Source organism: Athene cunicularia (assembly GCF_003259725.1).
Source record: "Athene cunicularia isolate RWA chromosome 1 unlocalized genomic scaffold, athCun1 chr1_part2, whole genome shotgun sequence".
In the NCBI taxonomy this organism is placed as follows: Eukaryota; Metazoa; Chordata; class Aves; order Strigiformes; family Strigidae; genus Athene; species Athene cunicularia.
Genome location: NW_020799092.1, coordinates 79,447,028 through 79,471,975, shown reverse-complemented (window position 1 = coordinate 79,471,975; position 24,948 = coordinate 79,447,028). Strand labels below are relative to the sequence as shown.

The following is a 24,948-nucleotide window of genomic DNA, read 5'->3' as shown; positions in this document are numbered from 1 at the left end:
TTGCAGAGATGCCTGTGCTGTTCATGTGTGCTCTGAGCCCAGACTCTGCTGGGTGTGACTATACACTCAGTGCATGCGTGTGCTCATCTGTACATCACCCTACGGCTCCTGGCTGTGCGTGCACATGTTGCTGGGTGTCTCCACACCTCTGCCTGCTCAAAAATATCCACCCTCTTGCATGCTGCTGGGCTGATGTGTGCTCTGCTGCCCGTGCCCATCTGTGTGCTGCTGCTTGCTCTCCTCCCCATGCGTCCATGAGAGTGCCCCGGTCTCCGCACGCGTGCGTGCCTCCCATTGCCAAAGGGCAGCTGGCTTCCTCTCAAGTGACACACAGTGTCATGAGGATCCGTGGGTGTCTCAAAGCTCACCCCGTCTGGCTGCAATCAAAGGGCCTTTTGTGGGGCTTCTCTGCACCCCCTGTGGTGGGGCTCCCAGTCCTCCGGGTCACCGCGTTCCCGGCATGGCAGGATGAGCTCATCCCTAGAATGAATCTGGTCCCCCAGCCACATGAACAAACACTTATAAAAGGCTTGTATTCATGCTCCAGCCCATGCTGTGATCTATCTGTCCTCATACCATCCCATATTACTATCATTTGCTTCAATTTCTGACCGATTCCATGTTAGAATTTCTACACCAGGCCAGCTCTGTTGATATCCTGACTCTGGTCGGTCCCATTCCAACACACTGGGTGTTTCTGAACCAAAAGCATGCAGGGCTTTGAGCCTTTGGTAATGCTACTTGTCTGAATTGTTTTGATCTACAGTTTGACCCCTGATAAAGAACGGACCAGAGTTAGGCAAGCATTTTCATTTGTGCACCTCACGAGCTGCCACTCATGCTTTTGTACGTAATTTTCATAGTTGGTTTTTTTTTTTCCACTGTTGTTCCTTTCTCCTCAATCAAAACCCACTCTGACTAAAACCTCTTCATTCTCTTTATGAAGAACCAGGACTAGTAGCAGGAACAGAGTAAATGTTTAAAAAATAGATGTCCCCTTCCCAAAATGTTGGCCATGTAAATTAAATTCCACAAGTTGGGGAGAAATGAAAGTTCCTGGAGAGCTGTAACTATCCTGCCATGGCCAGTGACTTTATGTACATCTGAACTCTTGCGCCCTGGGAAACTGGAAAAACTCCAGGACCTATCAGAGGACCTACAGAGCTAATGGGTCCAGGCGATTGCTTCTCAGCAGGAGATGACTTTACTGCTGTAGCATAGCCATAGGTGTGCTGCAGAGAGGCAGCTGCAGGATCCAGAAGCCCCATCATAGTGCACATAAACGGTATGACACAAGGGTGACCCTTGAGATTATTCACTTGGATCATAAATATGAGCATCCAGCAACAGGACCCTCGTTGTGAGCACTGAACTTTAGCTCTGGGAATGACAAATAGAGAACCCTTATTCTTCATGGAGGACCTGGAGGTGTTCTGCGGAGCACCTGTGGTAGGATACATCTCTGATGAAGCAATGTATGGATGGAGGGATAAAGCCAACAGGATTGAAATTCCGTGGAGCTTGGGAAGCAGACACAGAGGCTGTACAGGCTCTTTTGGGGAAGGAGCAGAGTTGTCCCATGCTCCTGCCCTCCCTTTGCTCTGGCAGAAAGGTCAGTGGAGGCAGGTGTTTCCCTGATGTTTCGTTTCCCAAATTACTCACTCAGCTGGTCAGTACTTGTATGAGCCTGAAGCCAAAAGTCTAGGCGTAAAATCTGGTGGCTAACATGTTCAATCAACTCTTCGTTTGGCCAAACACGTACCCGATGTAGATGTTAGCTCTTAGAGACGCCACTGCTGTCAGCATGAAGTCTCCTAGGACATATCTACAGCTCAATGCTTTGAGTACCTTGCTTTATTTTTCACTGATAGAAGGCAAAGCACAGCTTTTCAATCTCAAATTACTTTTATTTTAGGTTGCAGGGTTGGCGTAAGTGGAGAACAAGTGTTCAGGGACTAGGAAAGCACATGCACGCCATATGTCTGGGACCAAGGTGGCCACTGTCAGCAGAATCTGAGCAAAGTCCAGGAGCTGTGATGCCTCATGAAGAAGAAGGAGGAGGAATAACAGGTTTGGGGCTCTGGCTCTTGGACCGAGCAGTACAGCCCCATTCTTGGTAGGGACTGGACAGCAAAGTCCTCACCTCATGCCATAGGTGAGTGCCAGCAGCCTGTTAATAGATTGCCTGGCAGGGTTTGTTGCTGAACACTGATCCTTGGCAGGCCATTACCTTGAAAAATGAGCTCTGCCGAGCTTGCCTTGTGTTGTTACAAACTAATGATTTGCATTGATTAGCGCGTGGCTCATGAGTGTCTAATTTATCAATCAGGGAGCGCCAGGGGAGCGTGTGTTAACCATGCTTTCAAAAATGATGTCATCTGTCAATTGGCTCATGAATGTGAAAGCTGCATACACCTGACATGCTCTCCCTGGTGAAGGAGAGAAAGGACCTGGTCATCTCCTTCCCTTTCCCCCTGTGCCAAGCTCTGTAGCCATCTCAATTTTGGGTGAACCCTGTAGTTCAGGTACAGCCTGGCTGGCCACACTTCAAGCTGTAATTATTATTTTTATGGTGCTGGGAGCAGCGGTCATAAACCCACTGTGTGAGGTACTGCCCAAGTCCAGAATGAAAGGTTGGTCTTTTATTTATGTCTAATTTAGATCGTAAATCCATTGCAGCCAGGAGTATCTCTTGCTATAAATGTTGGTGGGGAACCACAGTGGCATGGCACAACAGTCACGTGCTGTGGACTATGAAAGAAAGGGGACCTCTGTCAGCGAGGAGTTCATCTCCTGTCTTGCAGGACCCTGTTACCCAAAGCGGAAGGTTCATTTCAGTGTATCCCAGATCATTGCATGCTTGATCAGTGGTGAGACACTTATCCACCATGAAATTGAAGCACCTATGCCATGAACCAAAACCAGATGGCCATCAATATCTTGCTTCATCTTTCTCCAGACCCTGCTGAAGTAAGAGGAACCCTCCCCTGTCCCGGTGTGCTGTGCTTGCCCTGCAAGGGAGATCTTTTATACAGCAGTCAGGCACGTCTCTGTTTGACCTAATTTTGCAGCCTGGCTGGATTACATGAGAGGTCAGTGGGTGACTCCTCTGCAGGGATTAGACCCCGTGCTCCTGCCCAGTACAGCCACCCGTGCTTCCTGCCAGAGCCCGGCCGAGGGCACGCGGAGGGAGGATTACAGTGCAGTGCCTGCAGATGATAGGGATTAGCCAGCTGTATTCTAGGGAAGTTGTTTTCTTGAAAACCCTGTTTGCTCTTCAGAAAAAAGGCCCTGGGAACTGTGTAGGTGGAGAAGGGAGGGAGAATCATTCTCCTTGGCTGTTGAAATTCTATGGCAAATAAATCTTACTTGCTTGTTAAACACAAGATTTAAATCTCCTGAACAAAAGAAATGTAAACCAGGAACCTGAAGGAATTGCAAGACCAGTCCGCTTTTCTGTCCGTCCTGTTGTGTGAGGCAGATGTGTGCACTCATGTGCATTCCATGGAGAGAGCATGCTGTGCCTGTAGTGCCTTCTGCAGGAGTGTTCTTGTGTGTACGACTTTGGGTCTCTGGATGTAATTAGATGAGTGATCACGCAGACATTGATGAACTTGGGACAGAGTTTTAGAGGTGAGCCTTACCAGGGGCACTTGTTAGTTTAGAGTGTGGGTCTCCCTTGGAAGCAGAAGGCTGGGGTTGACTCTCTCTCCTCTCCAGATCAGCCAGCATCACCTCTGGTGAGAGTGGCTGCCATTACGACACGTTGGGGTCTGGGTAGCATTGAAAGCATGAGTGTTGAGAAGACTAAACACCTGGTTTTCCAGGATCCTTCTCTCCATATGGCTGAAGGTGCTCTGAGATCTGTATTTGGATGGGCTGGCATTGTCCATGCAAGCAGCACCTTAAAACATCTGTACAAGAGAAGAGAGAGGGCTGCTGGCTGCTGACTAATAGACTAATACTTAGGCAGGAGAAAGAGATACGTCACCCCTTGCTTTTTCAATTAGTGTCTCTAAAGGCCTTTTGGATCAGTAGATAGACGGGGCTATTGAAATGCCATGTTTTATTAGAAATTGATCTCCTGTTAATAGGCTTTAGGCAAATTAGAATGGATTATTCAACTGGAAAACACATGCCAAAACAGAGGGAAATAGGAGGAGCATGGAGTGTCACCAACCCCTTCCCCGTCTTTGCCGAGATCAATAGAGCTACATCATGTTCCCAAGTCAGTGGAAAAGCAGAAATAGGTGATCATCGTAACAGCCTGACGTTAGATCACATGCTGCCTGCTGTGTGTTTGCCCCCTCACCGTGCCAGGAACGGCAGCCAGCAGTCCCAGTGTCCGTTGGGGAACATGAGGTTCATAAAACAGGGAGGAACTGATATTGGAAAAGCAATGAAGTATTAGAGGCCCCTGTGCAGTCGTAAGGCTGTGGCTGGGCACTGCTCAGAGCAGCCTGAATTGATGTGCTGGGCTCCAGGGCTGCTTGGATCTCTTAGAAATGAAGTTTGCAGATCCTTAATCCAATAGCAAGAAATAATGATGGTGATTTCAGTGAGAAGCCCTGGGAGAAGGAGAGACGAGGAGTAAAAAGGCAAGATGCCGCAGGATGTACGTAGGACAGAGATGGTCCTGCCACATACGGCTTTCCTTACCCCAAAATATTTCTCCTCCTTTCCGAGGCAGTGCCACAGCTGTGTTCGTTCCCTTGCACCCAGGAGGAGGCAGCAGGGAGGAACTCTGAGACCTACAGGGCTTTGCCTTTGAAATCCACCTTTGCAGTCTTCTTGGCAGCCACTTAATCACCTCCCCTGGGAACTGGAGCAATTTCATGGCCAAACTAATCCACCAGCATGACTTGAGCAGGAGCTGCTGGAGTGCTGGCTGGAAGCATTTGGTCCGGCGATGATGAATTCCCTTTAACTTCATCAGCCCGGGGGCTGCTGACGCTGCACAAAAGCAGTGTGAGGGAGGGATGGGTTGGCTGAGTGAGCATGGTTCACCAGTTACTCTTTCATTTAGTTATTCATTTAATTATTTGCAATGACTATCATCCAACCAGCGTCTGCTCCTGCTGTCTGCCTGGCTGGCCATCACGATCCTGCTTCCTGACCACACTCTTAGGAGTCCATCGTGGGTTTCAAATGCTTTAGACAAAGGACTTAATGGAAAGGGTCTTGTTTTGACTCTAGTGGGCCAGGAATGATGCTCTGGGCAGGAGGTGATGGTTTTAGAAGAGTAGGAAACAGCTGAGCTGAGTTGGCACAGTGGAAACAATCCATTCTTTTGCTGCCAGTGACCAGTCCAAGCTGCGGGAAGAACAAAATAGAGGTGAGGTGGTAACAGGAGTCCTCATTCAAGAATGTGCTTCTGAAGTGTGTCTGAAGACAATTTTGAAGACAATCAGTTGACCATGATCAATTTGCTGTGATTCATTCAGCAGAGCAGTCTTAAAGTGTATGAGCTGGATTTTTCTTGGGTAGAACAAAACTGGATGATGTTACTGTGCTCCAAACACCAATTCAGTCTACGGGATCAGGCTTTGGTGGGTCTGAAGTAAATCTCCTGAAGCACACCTAGTATCTAGTATTTCCCAGCTCTGCTGCTGTCATGCTTGGTCACTTCACCCCTTCCTCACTTAACCTCCCCATCTGCAAAATGAGGCTTTCCAAAAGAGACCGTCCCCAACTAGCTCAGCAGAGCAATAACATGCTAACAGGGACATGGTCCTCTCAGACCACAGGACAGGATTAATGTTCCAGTCTGAAGGCAGGTGTTTCTGTTGCTCTGGTGAGCTTAAAGATCCTAGTTTTTAGCCATGATGTCGTTTATCTTCCAGCAATGTCGCTAAGTGCTTGCTAACACCAATTCCTTCTTTGTCCTCCAACTCCACTGCTTTTTCTTTGACCCTTTTGAGTCCATACCCATGATTTGGAGGGGTTTATTGTATCCCTTTCTTCGACAGTCATATGATCCCAAATTCTAAAACCCACCTCCCTCTTAGAAATGTGATTGAGTCATCTGCCACCAGCTTGCCTGGAAGACTATGCTCAAGCATCACCCTCCTGTGGACGCCACAGCAGCTGGGGAGACCCAGATAATGCTGAAAAGCACCGGTTGAGTGATGGAAGGTATCTTTTACATTCTTTCATCTACCAGACCTATGTGCTGCTTGCCAGGATGCCTGTAGGGCTAGCCATGGCCAGGGTGGGAGCTCAGGGAAGGCCAGAGCCTGTGTCTTTAAAGATTAATGGTGTTGTTTGCTCATTAAGGAGATCATTTTGAAGTCAGCGCTAGTCAGAACATTCGAGTGCAAGCATCTGTTTGCTACTGGGAAAGGATATTTATTGTCTGATACTTCAATGGTTGTAAATAAACAGCCAGACCTAGATAATGTTCAGACAAACAAACAAACAGCTGCCAGAATAGGTCCCCTGGTAGTTGACCTTCGGGAAGCATCATGCTGATGTTTTAATAGCAGCCAGCTTTGCAGAACGAAGCCCAGTGAGTACAGCCTTCCGGGAAGCAGGATTAATGTGCAGCCAGACTGCGCTGGTCCCCGGGAGCTCTGCACATGTGTGACGGGTTAAAGGAGGGAAAGGGAGCTTGGGGTGCCGCGTAGAGCATCTTGTGGTGCCAGGAGCATGTGCCTGTCCAGGACAGATGTGTAGGCAGAGGGAGCGGGTATTCCTGTGGTGGAGGTGATAAACGTGTTTGTAGGGGAGTGTGCACAGGTCTGGTGTGGTGGCAGCGGTGGACTGAGCATTTTGAGACTCATGTATGGTCCTGGAGCCCTCTGCCTCGCTTCTTCCTCCCCTCTCTTGCCTTGCAGAGGTGCTCATGGTTCACAGGGAGTTTCAAGGAGAAATCTCCACCGGACTGCCAGTCATGATCTAATCTCACAGCCTAATAAGAACATCTTGAATATAAGAACACCCATACTTCAGTCAGAAGGAAACTCTATCTATCCCAGCTCTCCAGCTACACGTGGAGTTCATGGCTGATGCCAGCAAAGAAGAGCAGGAACAGAGAAAACTGCTGGTGAATGCTTCAGATTCCCTGGAATTGGCAACCTGGGGAGCTTCCTAAGCAGAGATTGTGTCTTTGTGCCTGAATTTAGTGGTGATCACTTGCAGTCTTTGATAAGAATCTTCTCATTTCCCCTTCACAGACTCTTCTTTTGATTTATTTTTTTTTTTTCTAACCCAAATGCCCTGGTGCTAGTGGGTGCCTTGAGCCAGGAATAAATCTCTAAGAGAAATTTCTGTTGTGTTGTTTGATGCTCAGGACTGCAAAGAATGTGCGGGGAAGGTGGGGATCCTCTGGGCTCCATGCCTGAGGTTGAACATAAGAAAGCCAGAGTTTAAGCCAGGTAAAGGGGATGGCTTGAGTTAAGGGCCAGATTTCTGGCCGCAAGCTATAATAATCACCTCTTTGATGGTACAGGGCTTACTTACACTGCCTGTGCAGTGTGGGTTAACGTCTGCCAAACTTTCTGGCCTTCTTCTGAATTTTAGTTTTCCTTATCTACTAACTTGAGAGAGAGAGAGGCTTCTGCACTTACAGCTGTCAGGCTGCGTGTGCATGAGTGCACGTGTGTGTGTTTGCACATGTACAGTGGAATGAGCTCTGCTCCTCCCTCCCTCCCTCCCTCCCACTCTGCAAAATAATGACTTTGCAGGCAATTAGGCTAGCAATAGCTGTTAAATCATTTCCGAGTATCTGTTTTCCTGGTGTGAAACCTCTGCAATCTTTTACCTGCACCAAATGCATAGGGGAGATCCCTGGGGGCTGTGCCTCCTGTCTGCACGGTTTGTTAACTCCACTCGGCTATTTCTCCAGCCTGCCTCTTCCATCTCTGAGCTCTTTCTCCTCTAATGGGGCCTGGCAAAGGCTGAGGACAGTGACTGAGCCCTGGGGTGATAATTGGCTGCTTACATATCTAGTGGCCTACAGATCTGACCCTGACTGTGCTGAAAAATCAAGGTCAAGGCAGCAAAGACATAACGTTTGTTTATCACAGTGATCAGCAGAGAGAGAGCGAAGATCTTCTGCAGCCCTCTGATGGGGACGAGCAGCCACAGGGGACTGGGGGGAGATACAGAGCTGAAACAGCAGGCAGAGCTCCGTGACTGCTCCCTGAAAGTGAGAACTTGGTGCAGGAAAAGTCCCTGTGGGAAATGGGGAAGGCTTCTGCTGTGTGGGCATTCGAGCTGCCCTAGGCAGAGCCCCAAGAGGGAGACTCCTGTGTTTCTCAACCTGCAGCCCTTTCTGTGTCTCTTTCCTTCCTCCTGACTTTCCTAAGGGGAATGACTCATCCTGAGCCTGTTGGCTTCTTTGCCCTTGACCTCATGGGTGAATCACATCAGTGTCCACTTTCAAGAAGAGACTCCGAGGAGCTGAATTCACCCATTTGAGACCATGGACACAAGCGAGCCCTTTCCTCCAAGGCAGTCAGAGCCAGCGGGACACACGGACGCTCAGTATTGGGCTTTAGGCCCTGACCTCTTTGTGTCTTGATGTTGGGATGTGTGTTGCTGTTATCACCAGATCCGTCAAGATGACTAACTGCAAATCCTCCGGTGTCATTTCACCATCCCAACAGCCAATGCCTGCACATGCACCCAATTCTGTGGAGGTTCACAGATAGCATGTAGGATCTGAGCATCCCTGAGCACCCTCCACACCCTTCGATGTCACAGGGAGCCCCTCTAACTCCTCTCTGCCTTATTTCCCCTGTCCTTCCTGGGGGAACAACATTTATTTGTTGTCATACAGCAGATGGGGAGATCGAGGAAGGACAGAGATAAGAATCTGTATATCATTGCTGCTTTCGCTCATACAGGCTTTCCAGACCCTTTGCCATTCCCTCTCTTCCTTTCTCTTTGCCTTTCTAATATAGAAGATGATTCAGGCTGAGTTTCTTGACTGAAAGGTTGATACAGAAGGAACAAGCTCATGGACTGTGCCAGGGAGCGCTGGGAATGGGTCTTGATACCATATATTCTCCATGGCTTGTTATTTTCTTCGGGTGGGAAGGGTGCTTTTTGCTCAGCTTTCAAACTGAACAAGTGAAAACCAGGGACTGGGAGGGAGCCTTTGGTTTGCCTTCGGTGAGGAAGCTATGGAGATCACGTGGAGCATGAAGCAGATCCACTACAACTTTGTTTCTTCTAGACAAGGGTATTATGATGTTTGTGTTGCTGCAGGACAGCAGATCCTTCTGAAAGTGGAAGGCAACACACTGAAAACATAGCAAGGGAGTAAAGAATGTGGATGCATCCCTGAAACACATTGCCATGGGCTTCGCTGAAGTACAGAGCCTCACAAGATCCAGAAGGACCCGACATTCCTGTGGATAGCTAGATTATCCTGAATTGTGACTGTAGTATTGAAAGGACTTACAAACCTTCTCCAGCTGCTTTTGAGCCCAATCTCCTGAAACTGGTTTTAGACAGATAAAGAAAACTCTGGTGTTTTGTACATTTTGTACATTTTCTTCTGTATCGCTGGGTCACTGTCAGGGACAGACTGGGACTGTGCATCTGGTTCCTTCTCATAATTCCAGTTATTGATGGTTCTAAGTGACACCCTGTTATGAGATGTGTCTGGGATCATAAGGTGCCATATTTGTGCAGGACTGATTTCAATATCTGATATATGTAATCAACAAAAGAAATAAACTCTGTTGTATCGGACACTGCAATAATATATTGCCCCATGGAATATTAGCAGTAAGAACAATAATATTGTCTGTCTAGCATTTGAGTGAGTCAGTCCTGCAGACTCTTGTGTGGTGTTTTTTATCTTTTGCTCATCATCACCACAAATTCTGCCCTTTGTGCCATCGTTTTCAGCTCAGTAGATTTGTCCAGGCAATGACAGTAACACAGTGATAGTGTCAGATAAAAGCGAGCAGGCTATGGATTGTTCTTCTACAGTCCCAGCAGAAGCAGTTAAACCTGCTTTATCCTTTAAGTGAGGAGGCAGGGGAAATTTTCACTTTGCGATGACAATGGTTATTGTCCAAAAGACTTGGACCACAATACATTTATCCAGTGATTATTCTACAGTCTCCATGAAAGGAGGAGAAATACTCATGTTCGCTCCCTGCTTTTCTTTTTGCTCTGCAGATCCGTGTGGACGGCACCACGAAGAACACGCTGGAGTATGAGATTGTGCAGGTGGTGGATACTGGCCCCGTATTACGGGATATGGCTTTCTCCGTGGATCATGAACATCTCTACATCATGTCTGAGAAGCAGGTAAGAAACTCCTATCAGTCCATGGTGCTTTGAAAGGTTTTAGCTTCATCGTGCAATGGACATCAGAATTGTGTGATAAAGTTCTGATGGTGAACACAGTTGCTACAAGGACGTTGTTGATCTCATGGTTTTTCATGCTTAGAAACCATTACTTTTATACACTGATGCAGTTTTTGAGGGGCCAGGGGCAGAGAACTAGGGGGGCAGAAACCACCCCCAGCATTGCTTTATGCAGTACACATCCTACTGGCTACATGACAAGGAGTTGCTACTTCATCTGCTGTGTACCACATTGCTCTCCACCCCCATTCAAACTGTGGCTACATCTGCCGCAGATACGGATAAGTGTAACGCTGAATCATTTGGCTCCAACTGGAATATTTGAGAAGCTGGAGCCTCTTTGAGACACAGAGTGTAGGATGCTGACTGCCAGGGCGCAGGCCAAGTTTAGCATGATGTTCCTGTTGTGTTATTAGTATTATTATTAAAAATACTAACAGCCAGATTCCAGGGAATGACCAATATGGGTGTTCCACATGGAAGGCTGGATGATTTCAGCTGAGTGTTTGGCCTTAGGAACTGTGCCGCTTGGGGTGGGAGGAGGAGGAACTAGTTTTGCATGAAGAAATCCATTGTATATAATTAGTCTTGTGGACATACAAGGTTACTTGTGTTATCGTAACTGGTTGACTCATGATGCTCAAAAGGAGCTTTAGATCCCCAGAAAAAAGGGAGAAATAAGGGATTGTGGTAGGGTGATGGCAGGTGCCCTACAGTGCAACTTCAGTGGAGGCTACCAGTTCAAGTGGGACATGTTCACCCAATCATTAGTGTTCAGTGATTCATTGAGCAAGTATTACCCACCTGACTGTGGATCCTGTCAGTGGCACCAAACATAAAACACCCACTTGATATGCTTCTTATTGCCTTCATGAATTGCCTGGAGGATGCCTACAGGTTCCAGTAGCACTTTCAGGGCAGTGTGATTTCCTCCCAGTATCACCCAGTTCCCTAACACCAAGATCCCCCCTACATGTTGTGTGGTGCGCTCCAACCCTCTGACAGCACTGCGCTGCAGTGGTCAACAGTCTTGAGGGTGGAGATGGGCCACAAAGTCTCCTCCTCTCATCCACCCTCATGGCAGTTTTACCACCTGCAAATTCCTGCCTTAAAAATGCAACAGTGAATAAACATTTCCTCTTCACTTGCTGTGATTCTATAGACCCTCCTCTTATCTTCTTCAGGTGGCTGTTTCCCAGCCTGTAGCTAACACTGAAATTATTAGCCTTTACCTAAGGATGGTTGTGGTCAGGGAGCTCAGATGTGGCTGACTATCCTTCTCCCCATGCAAACAAATGGGGGTTTAGTTTCCAATTTATGAGTGACATTTCTTCTGCTTGAACCATTTTATTTTAAATATTCTGTGCCTCTGCGATGTCTCTGACTCTATCCCTAAGCTATGGATATTTACACCTAAAATTTGGAATGGGGAGGGGAATAACTCTGTATATTCATCTTTATTAAAGAGGCCATGAGATAAAAATAAGTCAGGAGAAAGGATGTGATGACAGAGCTGGGATTGTTCTCTCATCTGCTCTGTGATGGGCAAGGATGGGATGTCACCTCCAATGCTGAAGTGAAAACAGTCCCAGTCACCTGTTGGGGTGGAGGGGGAAGCTGGAGGCAGGTGATGATTGCGAGACCCTGTGAGACTCTGGTCAAAACACTGTTCCTTTTCCTCATCCTTTTACTCTGTTGGTCTTTTTATGTTGAGTATAATGACCTTGCATGGTCAAAGCCCTTGAGCATGATGATACGCCAATAATCAATCCACTGATTTCAGATTGTCTCAGCTTCCTTTTTTGTGCAGGCCTGTTTGGCAACAGGTCAACTCAGATACCACCATTGGCTTTGTACAGTCCTTCAGATTTACAGAGATAAGGGGTCTGGGTCCCTTGGGCTGGTTGGTCTCGTAACACCCAGGAGCTGCCTTGATTCTCTCTAGGAAAGGGCAATGGGACAGCACTGGTCATTCATTCACTTTCTTAAAAATGAAATCTGAAACAAGAGGAGAAGTTTGGTTTTCCTCCAGAAACTTCCAAGGACATATTCTTGCTGGTATGTTGACTACCTGCACTTCCCTGACCATTACAACATGAGCAGATTCATTTTGTGGCTGGCTATTCTGAAACACAAGCTTAGGCAGGTTTTTTTCAGGACCACAAGTTGCTGATGGAGCCCTACAGAGAACTCAGGAGAACCCTGTGTCCCCTGTGATTTATTCAATCATGTCCTCCCACCCGTCTTTGAAGCCCAAGGGTGTCTGTATGAGAGATGTCAGTGAAAAGGACATGGACTGTTATTATTTAAAATCTGATCCAATTTTGTGAAACACTCAACGCTAGAGAAGCCTTTGCTCATCTCTGATTTTATCTGCGATGTAGCGAGCAATGTGAATGACAGCACTGCCGTCACAGCAATACAGTTGCTATCTGTGTGCTCGTGGTATAATACACTTCAAGTGCTTGAATGAATTAACATTTGTAGAGCCTCGGTGTCTGAGAGTGGGTGCAGGGGTTTGCCTTTACTGGAGGCAGGACTGTGAACAGTGTGGAGGAGTGCAGGCTGGCCTTGGGGACTGTATATCCCACCCACTCTACAAGCCAAGTTGTACAGTTCTTTTCAGAAAGGGATGAAGATCTGACTTATCAGAGGTTTTCACTGCCCACAGAAATCCCCTGGTATTGTGAGGTCTGTGGAGATGAGGGACAGGAGGGTGATGGGTTGACCCAGCCTTTTCAAAGGCAGGTCCTATCCCTGAAGAAGGAGGAAGTTTCTCCTCCTTCCATCTGCTGGGCTCAACCTTGGCTGTACCCCAGAAATAAGAGTGATTCTGTTGGGTGTGTAGCTGCTCCATTAAAAGCAGTTTTGCCAGGCTTGGTTCCATTGCTTACCAGTCCTCAAGAGGAATGGAAGCTCCAACGATAATGCCAACTTCTCCAGCTTGTCCCAGTCCTATCGTGGCTCTGGCAGGCCTGGCAAGTATTGCTCTTGCCATGCCCCAAAATACCCTGCAATGAGATGTTTGGACTCAGCTCAGCAAGACACCCATTAACTTGAAACACCTTCAAAGAACTGTCACTATAAATCTGGCTACCAGAAGAGACTTTCTCATGTTGCCAAAAAAATATATCCCCTGTCATTTTTAAGGTCAGTATCTTGGGAGCAGAATGCGACAGCTTTTCACCATCAGAGGGGCTCCATTATATATAAATACATATTTTACAGGGAGATTGGTTGAATGAGGGAGACAGGAAGATTTGTTACCAAAACCCAGAGACACATTGTACAAAGGTCCCATCATTTCATAGAGGTGTGGGAATATGCATTTCAAGTGCAAAGATGTATTTCAAGTCCCCATTAACAGAGAAAGGAAGGGTTGGTGGATGCATGGGATCTGTCATGATTTATCCGGAGATCTGCCATTTAGCCCCATCCTTCACAAAGGCTCTGAGTGAGGTACAAGCTGGACCGTGCTTCCCACTGAACGGGGTTCTCGTGTGGCAGAGGCAGGGAGAGGCCTGCTCCAGGGTGACATTTCGTCACTTAGCTGTCTGAATGGCACTTGTCCCTGTACCGTGATGTTCCCTGGGGTTCATGGGGATATCTGTACACTGGAGGCTTGGGCTGTTGCTTTTCCTTCTTTGTTTCTGGTGTGCAGACACTGGAGAGTCCTCTGCCTCACGCGCTGATCTAAATGGATGAGGAGCAGATGGGGAATGTTTCTGGAGGAGCAGGGGGAGGAGGCCTGAAGTGCCTCTGCATCTCCTCTGCTCCTCATCACACACGCACATGCCTCCTCTAGCCCTCTGAATCTCATCCCAAATGAGAAGCCAGAGCCTCCAAGCTCCCTGGAGATCTCTGCAGTGGTTAAGATGCTCCTTGCACCCCTTCCTCACTATCCCTGCTTCTCTCTCTGATCCCACCCCTCTTTGTGGCCCTGCCCTCTTATTAACAGACTTGCACTTGTTCTTCTCTCACTCCTCCAGTCCTGGCACTCCCGTTCCTTTGCTCTCTCCTCTTCCAGCTGCCCCCACGCTGCTGGCTAACCATACCTCCTTGCCTCCTTGACGCTTAGCTGTTGATGTGCATGTGCAGCCCAGTTCTACGTGTCAGGAGGTGCAGGATGCTCATTTTCCTGTTGTGGCTTTGGGCTGGTATTTGGAAGGTCACCTCCCTCACCCCCTAAATATCTCTGTTTCAGCATGTTGGACTCCTGGGTCTTTCCTGGTGCTAGGTGTGTTTTGCAAAGCTGACACAGCACCTGGAAGCAACTCCAAGACACAAGAATCTCAGCTTTTCCCTTTGATATAGAGGGATCAAAGGGAAGAGCTAGAGAAAATGAATGTAAAGGCTCAAAACCGAGAAGGCAAACAGCAAGAGCCCCCAACTTCATGTTATTAAAATCCCAAGGCTTTGAGCTGCCTCCTACTTTTGGTTTACTAATGGCTAGGGAAGACTCTGTTCTGCAAACAGTTTATGAGTAATACTACGTTTGACTCAAGGAAGGAGATTTTCTGTCTCTCTGTGAAGGCAGGTTTGTTTCGTGCAGGTGAGTCAGCTTCACGCTCCAGGGGAAAGTTGTGCTTCTTCCCTGCAAACTAGCAGAAAGTCATCCATGATCTGAGAATAAATCACATCTGTGCAGTGCTATCATTGCCTAAAACCATTACAGTATGTTGAAGGTGACACTGGTAGGGTCATGCGTAGCAGAAGCAGATAGGTATTTTGGAGGTTCTTTTAAACTTTGCCAATGAAATATCAAATAAATATGTACTTCAACTAAAGCATGGCAGAAACCACATTTGGTAAAAATTAAGTAACAGTATTGCAAATCATGTTGACAGGGTCTTTTTGGCCTTTCTGTGTCTGTTTCTCATTAAAAATGGGGCAGGCTTATACCTATTTGTCTCCTGAGATTTATTCTTCTTCCCTTTGCCGCTGAGTCACTATCTGTAACAGAATTATTGTGTGCAGATTAACTGCAAAAGAAGAGGTGGTGACTGGCTAGTTTACTTCTGATTTCATGACCACTGATTAAAATCTCGTCTGCTGCTTATGTGATCATATCAATTAGTTAAAGCAATCATTAATAACTTTACTTAATTATAACTTAATTTCTTCAAATGTGGTCTTTGCACAAGATTTCAATTAGCATTAACTCCTGGGTTTAGAGTGACTGTTTCCAGGGGATTGTCAGTTTGAGGCTGTCCCCAGAAACACTGGCTCAAGATCACAAGTTTTAAAAATAACTCAAGAGCTTTTCCTTTTAATTTGCATTTGTTCATTTGTGAGCCATCAGGTTGTGTGCAGACCATGTTTTTCATCACTGGTCCAGAACCAGAAAAGGCAGATAGGATCTTGTTTGAAAATGGAAAGCTAAGATTATCTAATAGATGTGACTTTTTGACCTGGAGATTTAAAAGTAGCAGACACACCCATAAACTGTACATTTTGGCACTGTTGTTGCAGATTTATGTCTTTTGACTCTGCTGTCGTGCAGGCTTTTGGAGTATTGACTGTCAACCTGTAGAAGGGGGTGCTGTGCATAGTGTGAGAGATGACCACTGTGCGTATTCACTCTTTGGAGATGGTCAGGCCTTCTGCAGGACTCCACTGTTCACCTTCTGAACCCCAGGAAGGAAGGGTGTTGACAGCATAGTCCCTTCCTTGGAGTGATCGTGTGCTCCTAAATGAGACTGACATCCTAGCTAAGATCGGGGTCGTCTAAGAGGCCCAAGTCAAGAGTTGAAATGCATGCTGTCTTTGAAAAGACGTGTCATGTTAGGCCCTCTAAATTCTCAAAAGGACTCCAAACTGACGATTTAATTGCCCAGCTTCCCTGCTTTTGGACAGTCCTGCACAAAATGGATAGGGAAAAATGGTTCCTGGAGTTCAATCAAGCAATGAGTGTAATCCCAGTTGGCAGCAAAGGCAACTTTTGTTCTCTGACTGTTCTTTCCTGCCCCTAAAATACCACTCATTACCCTCAGCAATATCAGAGGCTGAACTTCGCTCTCCTTTACATTTACTTTCACCTAATTAAGGGCCTGTTAAATAAGGTCAGATGCTCCCTGAGAAATGACTTCATAGATGGAAAATCCTGCATGGATGCTCAGCTAAGGATGGAAAAGACACTGTGAGTGCCTGTGTTTCTCGGCCAAGAATGATAAAAGTGATTTGGCCCACTGGCAAAACGGCAGCACGTTGTGCTGCTGACTCTTTTGAAATAATTCTTTGTCAGCAAAAGGCATATTATTGGACAAAGTTATAATTTAGCTTGATTTTAACTCTTTTACTGCTAGCACATGGGTATCCTAGGAGTAAGCAGCTGTGGGATAATTAAGGGAGTATGGAGTCCCTTAACCTCCTGCTGGGTTGGTTGCGTGTTCCAGCAGGGATGTAGGGGTGAGCAGGTGAGGAACCAATTCAAGGTTTTGGAGTTGTCCTAAATAAGCCTTTTATAGCAAGGGAAGAACTTTCACCGGGGGCTGCCTCCATCCCATGAGATGCAGGGGCATCTGGAATCTCATCTCCCACTGCCCCTCAGCCTTGGGCTTTTCACACTTGAATTAAGCTCTTTTTATGCTTTGGAAATGCCTTTGTAAGCCAGTTTGATGCTGTACTCAGTGCCCAGCTTTGCCCTAAATCAAGTACTGTACTAACTGCACTGGAAAAGAGAAAAGGTTTGCAGTTGAGAGACAGTCCAGGATTTGGGAGAGCTAGACTCACCCTGCTTTGCTCACAGTCCTTGTGCAGCTGTGGGCAAACCACTGTAACTCCACGTGACCTGAAGGTACAGAAGATATTCCCAAGATCAGGACCTCTTTCAGAGCTCTCTGCATTTCCTACCACTGGCTATTGAAATATCAGGTGTCCTCCTGACGCCTGAGGCTCGTGTGTATGCCCCGATGAGAGGTGGAATGCTTTGCTGGATCCCAGAGTTCACAGGGACTTTTGTTATGTTATCATCAGGTACCTAGTCTGAGCTCTGCTGTGTGTATTGGAGAGGGAAATGTTTCTTGAGAGAATAATTGTTCTTTGTAGCATCCTGAAGATGACATTAACTTATAGCTTGCTTGATCCCATCTAGAGGAATGCTGACAAGCCCAAGATGTGTGGAGGGGACTAACCGGGAGCAGTCAGGCTTTCACTGGAGGGAAGGATTTAATACAAAATGCAGGTCACTATCCCTTTGCTTCATGCTTGGCTTTGCTTATCCGTGCCAGAGCCCTGTCTTTTCCAGACCTGCCCCATCCCAGAGAAATTACTTCTCTGCGAGCACACTGCATTAATCACTGGGATCCAGTTGGGGGGGGGAGTATATCAGTGCAACTGCTCAAGTATTTTGAATACATGTATCTTAGCCACGGACAGAATCTAAACCCTACTTGCTGTCAAGACACGAATTCATAAAACTGCCCTCTGGGTCAGAGTGCTGGTGAAATTTTTGAACTTTAGCAATTCCTAATGTCAACATTCATCTCTTAGCTTGCCAGAGTCATCCCCATGCCAGACGCTTCCTCCACAGGCTGCTCAAAGAAGCAGCACAGGAGCTGGAGGATGCACAAAGGCTTTTGAAGGTGCTGTGTTCCTGTAGAGGATGGTTTAATTAGTTTTTGGTACTTCCCACCTTAAGCTATCCATGTGGTGGACATCATTGTGAGGGGTTGCCTGGCATCATGAGATGAGGAATGAGGTGGGTCATTTAGTCTAACCGGGTCTCCCTCCTGTCCCCTGTGTTTTTTAAGTGGGAACATTGGTCCTTCTAATTCATGGAGCTCTGCTTTCCCAAAGTAATAGCTACCCCCTGCCTCACACAGAGGACAAAAAAAAAAAAAAAAAAAAAAGAGAGTGAGAATGGAGGAAAGAGTGAGCAATGCCCCTAAATGCAAAAAGCTTTTGTAGCATCATTCCCCGGGTGAGAAGCAGCAGGGACTATCGATCCTTGGGAGCGGGTGAAGGGTGGGAGCCGTGCAGACGTGTCCCCCGGGGCCCAGTGCTGCCCGACACACGGCCTGTGGGTCATCTGGCACTATCGATTGCGGTGCTGTTCCTCTGCCGAGGCAAACACATACTGCTCAGTAGAGCTACCGTGCTGTTTGGGGAAAAGGAGGTGGATCTGTGGAGTTAAAGGCATCACTCCTCTTGTTTTTAAGCGAAAAATCCACTCCTGTCTTCTCTGAGTCCTGCCAGACTGGTAGGTTGTGGTTTCAGCTGGGAATAAGTATTAAGGGCAGCTCAAGGAATCTAGCTGGAAATCTGAAAATCTCCCCCCTGCCTTCCCCCAGTCCCTGACCCTGTAATAGACCCAGAAGAAGGGAGAAGAAAGAGGAAACCTAAGAAGCTGGCGATTACATGTGAAGCCTGGCAGATCTGTAATCCTGGACTCCATTAAACATCTGTCTCCTCCAATCTCACTGACAGCCAGGTCTTCTCTCCGCTGCCTCGCACAGATCTTGCTTGTGCAGGTCACTTGAAAGCACCGGTTGTTAATCATTGCCCTGCTTTGGTATTCCGCTCCAGCCCAGCTTGGGCACCAGTGCTCCCAGGGAGGGAGGATTTGGGCAAGACAGAGACCCTGGCTCAGATGTATAGGCACTTCCAGACCTCTCGGGCTTAAGCTTTTAAATCTAACACATGCTTGAGTGCTTTCCGAGATCGGTGCCCAATCGTTGTCAGAGACCGTTCTCTTAATTATTGCATTTTAAATATGCTTCAGAAGTTGTTTCCGTTGCAGGCTCATGTATCTTATTACTTTTCTGAAGCAGGTATTTGCTCTCTTGGGGCTTTTCCTTAGGCAGAGTTATCATTTTCTAATGCCTTTTCTATTTTTCATGTGATATCTCTGAACTCCTAAGCCTGCTCCTTGTTAGTGGGGATTAATAGGCTTTTCAAAGTGCTCCAGAATTTGCTGTGTCTTCTGCACTCATGGCTTTGAGTCCTTCTTGCTTTAGGCCCCTGCAAAATATCTTTCATCACTTTATATTACTTGATATAGTCATTATCATCATAGATGTGTGGAGTAAGCACAGGAAAACGAAATCCATACCAGAACATGCTCTTGAAAGACAAACTGAATTTTATGTTCTTTTCTATTAAAAAACCACTTTAAAGTCCTATTATGGCCTTAAAGTTTTTTTTCCAGTTTTTTTCAGGTCTTGTTTGAAGTTTTATTCAGTTTTTGCGGTTTTCCAGTTTGTGTTTAGAGACAAGTGTACTCAACTACCCTGAAAAGTATTTTCTTGTTTTATTTCCTAACTAGATGAAGAAATAACAGGGATCTTTGAGACCTTATTTAATTTGATTGCTTTTTTTTCCTTTTTTTTTTTAGAAAGATATTTTGAACCAGAACACAGAGCAATTTGTTAATACTCTATTGTATAAGGTGTATCTGTTGGGTTTTTTTTTTGTTTGTTTGTTTTTGTTTGTTTGTTTGGTTTTTTTTTGTTTTTTTTTTTTTAGTGTAGGCTTGGCCTGCTTATCCACTTGTGTAGATGGACAGTGCAGCCCAGGAAGACACTCATGTCTTCCCAGTAATGACACTCCCTTGAGCCTGGGCACACACCTGTAGTTGTGTCTTTATGATAAATGTAGCAAGGCCAGGTTTTTCAGGTAGTTAGAAAGATTTCAGGGAACAGAAAAATCAATGCAGAAAGTTGTGTGGATAGATCAGTGGGTGTTTGCCTGCCCATTCAGTGGATGTTGTACATGGACGGGACAATTTCTCTGCCAAATGTGCCTCATGTGTCATTGCCTGAATAAGAGTTAGGTTAAGGTTGGGACTTTTTGAAAGAAAGGTCCTTAAATTCTTAGTTCTGCTGTTTCATCCCAATCCCAGCACTTTTCACATCATCCTGACTCCCTAGAAATCCTTTCCTTTGATTCATCTGATGAATTAACTTCTTTTCCTTTAATCCTGAACTCCTACATAAATACCTGGTCTTGTGTCTCTCTCTCCTCTGAGAGTTTAGATCCATGGATGCCTTTGTGATGTATTTATGAACTTGTAAAGCCCTTTGGATTTCTTGAGGATGACAGACAGTGTTTGTACAAGATCCTTGCTCCCATGACATCATTTGGGAAGCTTGCTCTGGATGAAACCTTCCAAGCACTTTTGAAGTTCATGTGTCAGTAGTTTCTGCCCTAAAGAGCAAAGGTAACCCTTGTGTTTCCTCCAAGCATCACATCAGGAATGTGTTTTGATGGAGTATCAACTCCAGGATGATTCACATAATGAATGTTGGATTCAGAGAGCACTGGCACAAAGGAGACAGGCAGATGTTTGTGCTGACCTAACCTCCATCAGGATAAAGTACCATTTTTTCTCAGCAGTTATACTAATATATTAAACCTCTGGCACTGAGACTAAATGCTGCACTGTGGCCTGTGCCTGTAGATCTCAGCTCTCTTGATCTCCAAAAAGAGGAGAGCTCCATCCGGACTGTGTAGGGAATAAACCCAAGCCATTCCTGAACGTTGTTTGAGAGTCTGCAATTTGGACAGCCAAACCCATGTAAGAGACCATGAAGAATTTGACAGTGTGGACTGTCAGGGCCCTGCAGCACATCTCCAGCTGTAGGAGGATCCATGGGAGTCTATTTTACCTCCACACCACTGGTCACCCTGAAGCCTTTAACCCTGGGAAGGGGAGACTGTGTAGTGTTATCTTTTATAGAGAGTTTTCAGGGCCAGCAGTTAGAGGGATCCTCTTTTGGCTTCCTCATAATATAAACTCATCTGCCAGCCGTTGGATGGAGAAGAGGTATGTAACTCCCTGATTGCTATTTTTGCATTCCCTATAATTGTTTCTGAAAACAGTGTTGACATTTAGGCAATGCTCTTCAGGCAGCTGCTACTGCAAACACTGAGCACTTTGAGCCTTCCCGTGTGCTCTGTCTGGGCTGAAGTGTTTCATGCTCTGCTGCAGCCAGCTCTGAGCAAAATGCTGGTAAGGGACAGGATGTCTTTCACCCACAGGATGCAGTGTCGAAATGAGCCAAGAGAGATTTGAAAACCCTTTCGCCTCCAAAACAGATGGGGAGATGTTTTTCTTTTCCTTCTGAAGGGAGCCGTGTGCTCTGTTTTTCAAGAACAGCCCTCCCAGGCTCTCCTTGGCTTGCAACCCTCTTACAACCACCACAGCTATTGCCAGGCAAGGAGGGGTGAAGGAGCAGGTAGCAGAGCTCATGACATGCTTTTGAGCAACTTGTGGGTTATGGCCTATCAGGCCTTACCCCTTAGCATCTTTGTTTTCATTGTGGCCTCAGATTACACCATTGAAACCGAAGGGCATTTGGCAGCTAGGTCAGACTCAGAAACTAGTGCCAGCTTGTTCTCTATGAGCAGCTTGACGTGTAGAGGAAACCCTTCTCCTTCCACACTAAGACACCAAGAAATAGTTGTGAGTTCAGACGTTTGTGCTATAATCCCCTCCTATGTGGCCTTTTTCTTTGCTTCTTCACTATTTTTTTTTTTCATCTCTCTCTCTCCAAGAGCATTATCCATCCCTGAGACTTTCACCTCAGGCCATTAACTGGCAGGTTGGTCATTACAAACCACTTGGCAGTGACTGATTGTGGGGGTCTCTTTTGCTACGGAAAATGTGGAACTGATTGTCTGCGTGACCCCATTTGACCTCAGGAATTCTGCATTTAACCTGGCTTTAGACATAATAAACTCCAGTAATTAGCAGAGAAATTCAGCAGTGACATGTCTAATTGATTGGAAATGCCAGTCCCCAATGAGACGTGAGGCTGCGCCGAGGGGAGCCCCCTGTCAGGCAGCAGTGTGGGCTGCGAGGGGGTTGTCGGGATGCTTTCAGGAGGCAGGATAATGCAAAGAAGGAATGTGAAGCATGTTGTAGGTTTGCTTTTCTTTCCAGCTGAGAATGCTGCAGGTTTGCTTTTCTTTCCAGCTAATGGACTTGGTGAACATGCTATCCATCACTAATTACTTATCACTATACTCAGCACTTTCCCAAGGTTGAGCTTGCACCTTTGGGAAAATCCACCTAATCTCTGCACAGTCCATCTTAACTGTGTGCTTGCAAAGTGAATAACACCTTCTGTGATCCTTATCTGAAAACCCAGCAGTTTGTGTCCCCACTAGGGAGGGAAGCAGGGGGCCTGTTTGAGACAACATTGTCTTTTTCAGGTCATGGGTTGATGATGCCTTATCTCCCGTGTCAATACAGATCTGTGATATCCTTTCCCAGGTCTTGCATTTGTGCTTCTAGACTGATGACAGTTGAAAATAAGAAAACATTTAAAATTAATTTCTTGGTTTGGTTTGTGTTTAGAGCTGGCCAATTTCCTGCCCTGGTTCATGGCAGGACCTCAGGACCACTTGTGTGCATACCTTGGAGGATGGTACCCTGTGACATGGCACCAGGAATGGGCTGGAAGTGGAGGAGAGTTTCCCTTTGTCTGCTTTTGCTGTTGGTTTTGGTGGGTTTTTTGTTTTTTTTTTTTTGGTTTTTTTTTGTTTGTTTTGTTTTTTTTTTTTGTTTTGTTTTGTTTTGGTTTTTTTTTGTTTTTTTTTTTTTTTATCACAGCTTTCCTCGCTCCTGCAAGCAGTGAACTGGTAGCCACGTGGATTTCAGGTTTTATCTGTACCAGTACTAGGGAGCATGACCAGGCACTGGAGATGGATTGTCTTGTCCATTAAATTGATGTGATGGTACTTGGCACATCCTCACCATGGGGCCAGCAAACTGTCTCCCAGTCTTGGACATGGTTCAGGGGTGACCATGGCCAGTGACTGTTTCTGAGAGGCAGCTTGTTGCAGCTGCTCCATTTGCAGACTAAGAGAGTTTAATGATGTGTACATCTGCTGTTGTGTACTCACTGGCCTTAGGACCACAGCGTAATGCAGGACACGTTAATTTTTCCAGTGCAGATACAACTTTACAGAGTAGTACAAAGACAGTGTTGTGTGATTTGTGTAGGTAGGTTTAAAGTCTCTTTACTATTCCACACGACAGGAGCTATTGCAAGCTCTCAGCTTGAGCATTTTTGTGCTTTTAGCTTGTATTCTTAATTAAACGTTTGAAATATTGATTAAGAGCTGATGTCTATCGTATAAGCAGGGGCAGCAGAGGACAAGAGTGGGTACATGTCTGGGGAAAGCCCACACAGCCCACTGGAGCAGACTTGCTGTGTGCAGTGAGGTCACTGAGCTGGCAGTATCCTCTGGTCACAGCTCTCTATGGGTACACAGGCCTCCCTGGAGGTGTCTGTCCATGCTTCAGGGACAGCTGTTTGATAGCCACCTCGAGCACATGCCTGACCACAGCACCTCATGTTCGCATGATGCAAGACAAGTCTCTGTGTGGTAACAGGTCTAGGAAGGACTGGGAAGGTCAGATGTGATGTTCTCACGACCTGTCAGTGGTGCTGCCCAAACAATGGTCCGACACAGGAGGAGGCTGTTCTTTGTTCACCACCACTTGCTGATCTCCTGGGCAATGCTGAAATCACCAGGGAAACAGGGTCAGCACAGGCTCAAACACTGAACCCCACCGGCAGCACCACATAATTATTAGCACAGCTCCTGCTGTGGGTTTGCCCTGTGCCAGGCATCACTCCTCCAGGCAGTGCCGAGGCAAGGCTCAGGGGAATACCTTGGGCAGGACTGGGCCCTGGGGCAGTAGGGACACATCAACCACATCTTCAGAAAAAAGGGAAGAAAAGAAAATATAGGGATACCGACACTCCGCCATTTGTCAGCAAGGCTTTAGAAGGGCCCTTGGCCTGTTTTGTTTCAGCCTCAGAGGATAACAACCTGTTGCAGCTGTCACTCCATGAAGGCTCTCTGTTTGCCAGTGCTGTGGGAATCAACATGTCAGTGGTGGGTCTCTGGGTTTCACAATCTCCTGGGGTCTCCCGCTGCTCTTTAGGTACCAGAAGTTCACCCACCTCTCTACATCCAAGCTCTTTCAGGACTGGTTTGCTTGAGGTGCACCACCTCCTCCCAAGCAAAGGGAACCTCCCAAAACCAACACGGGGCTTCAGGGACACTTATATATCCTGGATCCATAAATAAAAAAGGAAAAAGAAATACAGTGACAACACCATATGCACTGAAGCATCCTGCAGAGATTGTGGAGTCTCAAAACAAACATTAGATGTGTAAACAGAGTATCAGCATTCCTTCGTGAGGGTAGCTGCAGATCCATTTATTGCCTTCTGATAATTTATTTTCATTAATTTTCATAGCTAAACAGATAAAAGTGCTTGTGGCAAATATCGTAGGCTCTCTGTGCTCCCACACAAGCCAAACAGCCCCCCTTTCTCTTTTCTAGACTCTTTTTGAACTAAATATGAATCCACCTGCTGCTAATTGTGCCATAAAGTTTACACGGTCAACAATTTTCACTGAGTCCTTGCCCCCGTCTTCAGTGCTCAGACAGCTTTGGGGTGTTATTCTTTCTACTTAGAGGAACAGCAGTAATGGTTGTTGTGCAAAAAGATCTTTTAAAAACTGAGATATTTGTATTTGATACACATATTTGTTTGCTTCCTCATGCAACTGTTCAGATGAAAGAAGGAGAATTCACACGATAAAGAACTGCAGTTTTGAATCTTTTTTTTTTTTTTTTTTTTTTTTTTTTTTTTT

The 24,948-nt window shown here is 46.3% G+C and overlaps 1 protein-coding gene across 1 annotated transcript in view; it reads left to right on the top strand.

Moving 5' to 3' along the window:
* Positions 1-24,948, top strand: part of PLXNA4 (plexin A4) — a 454,909-nt gene that overhangs the window by 217,309 nt on the left and 212,652 nt on the right. Inside the window, exon 4 of the mRNA XM_026862957.1 lies at positions 10,138-10,269. Coding sequence (XP_026718758.1) covers positions 10,138-10,269 — 132 coding nt within the window. The remainder of the gene's footprint in view (positions 1-10,137; positions 10,270-24,948) is intronic.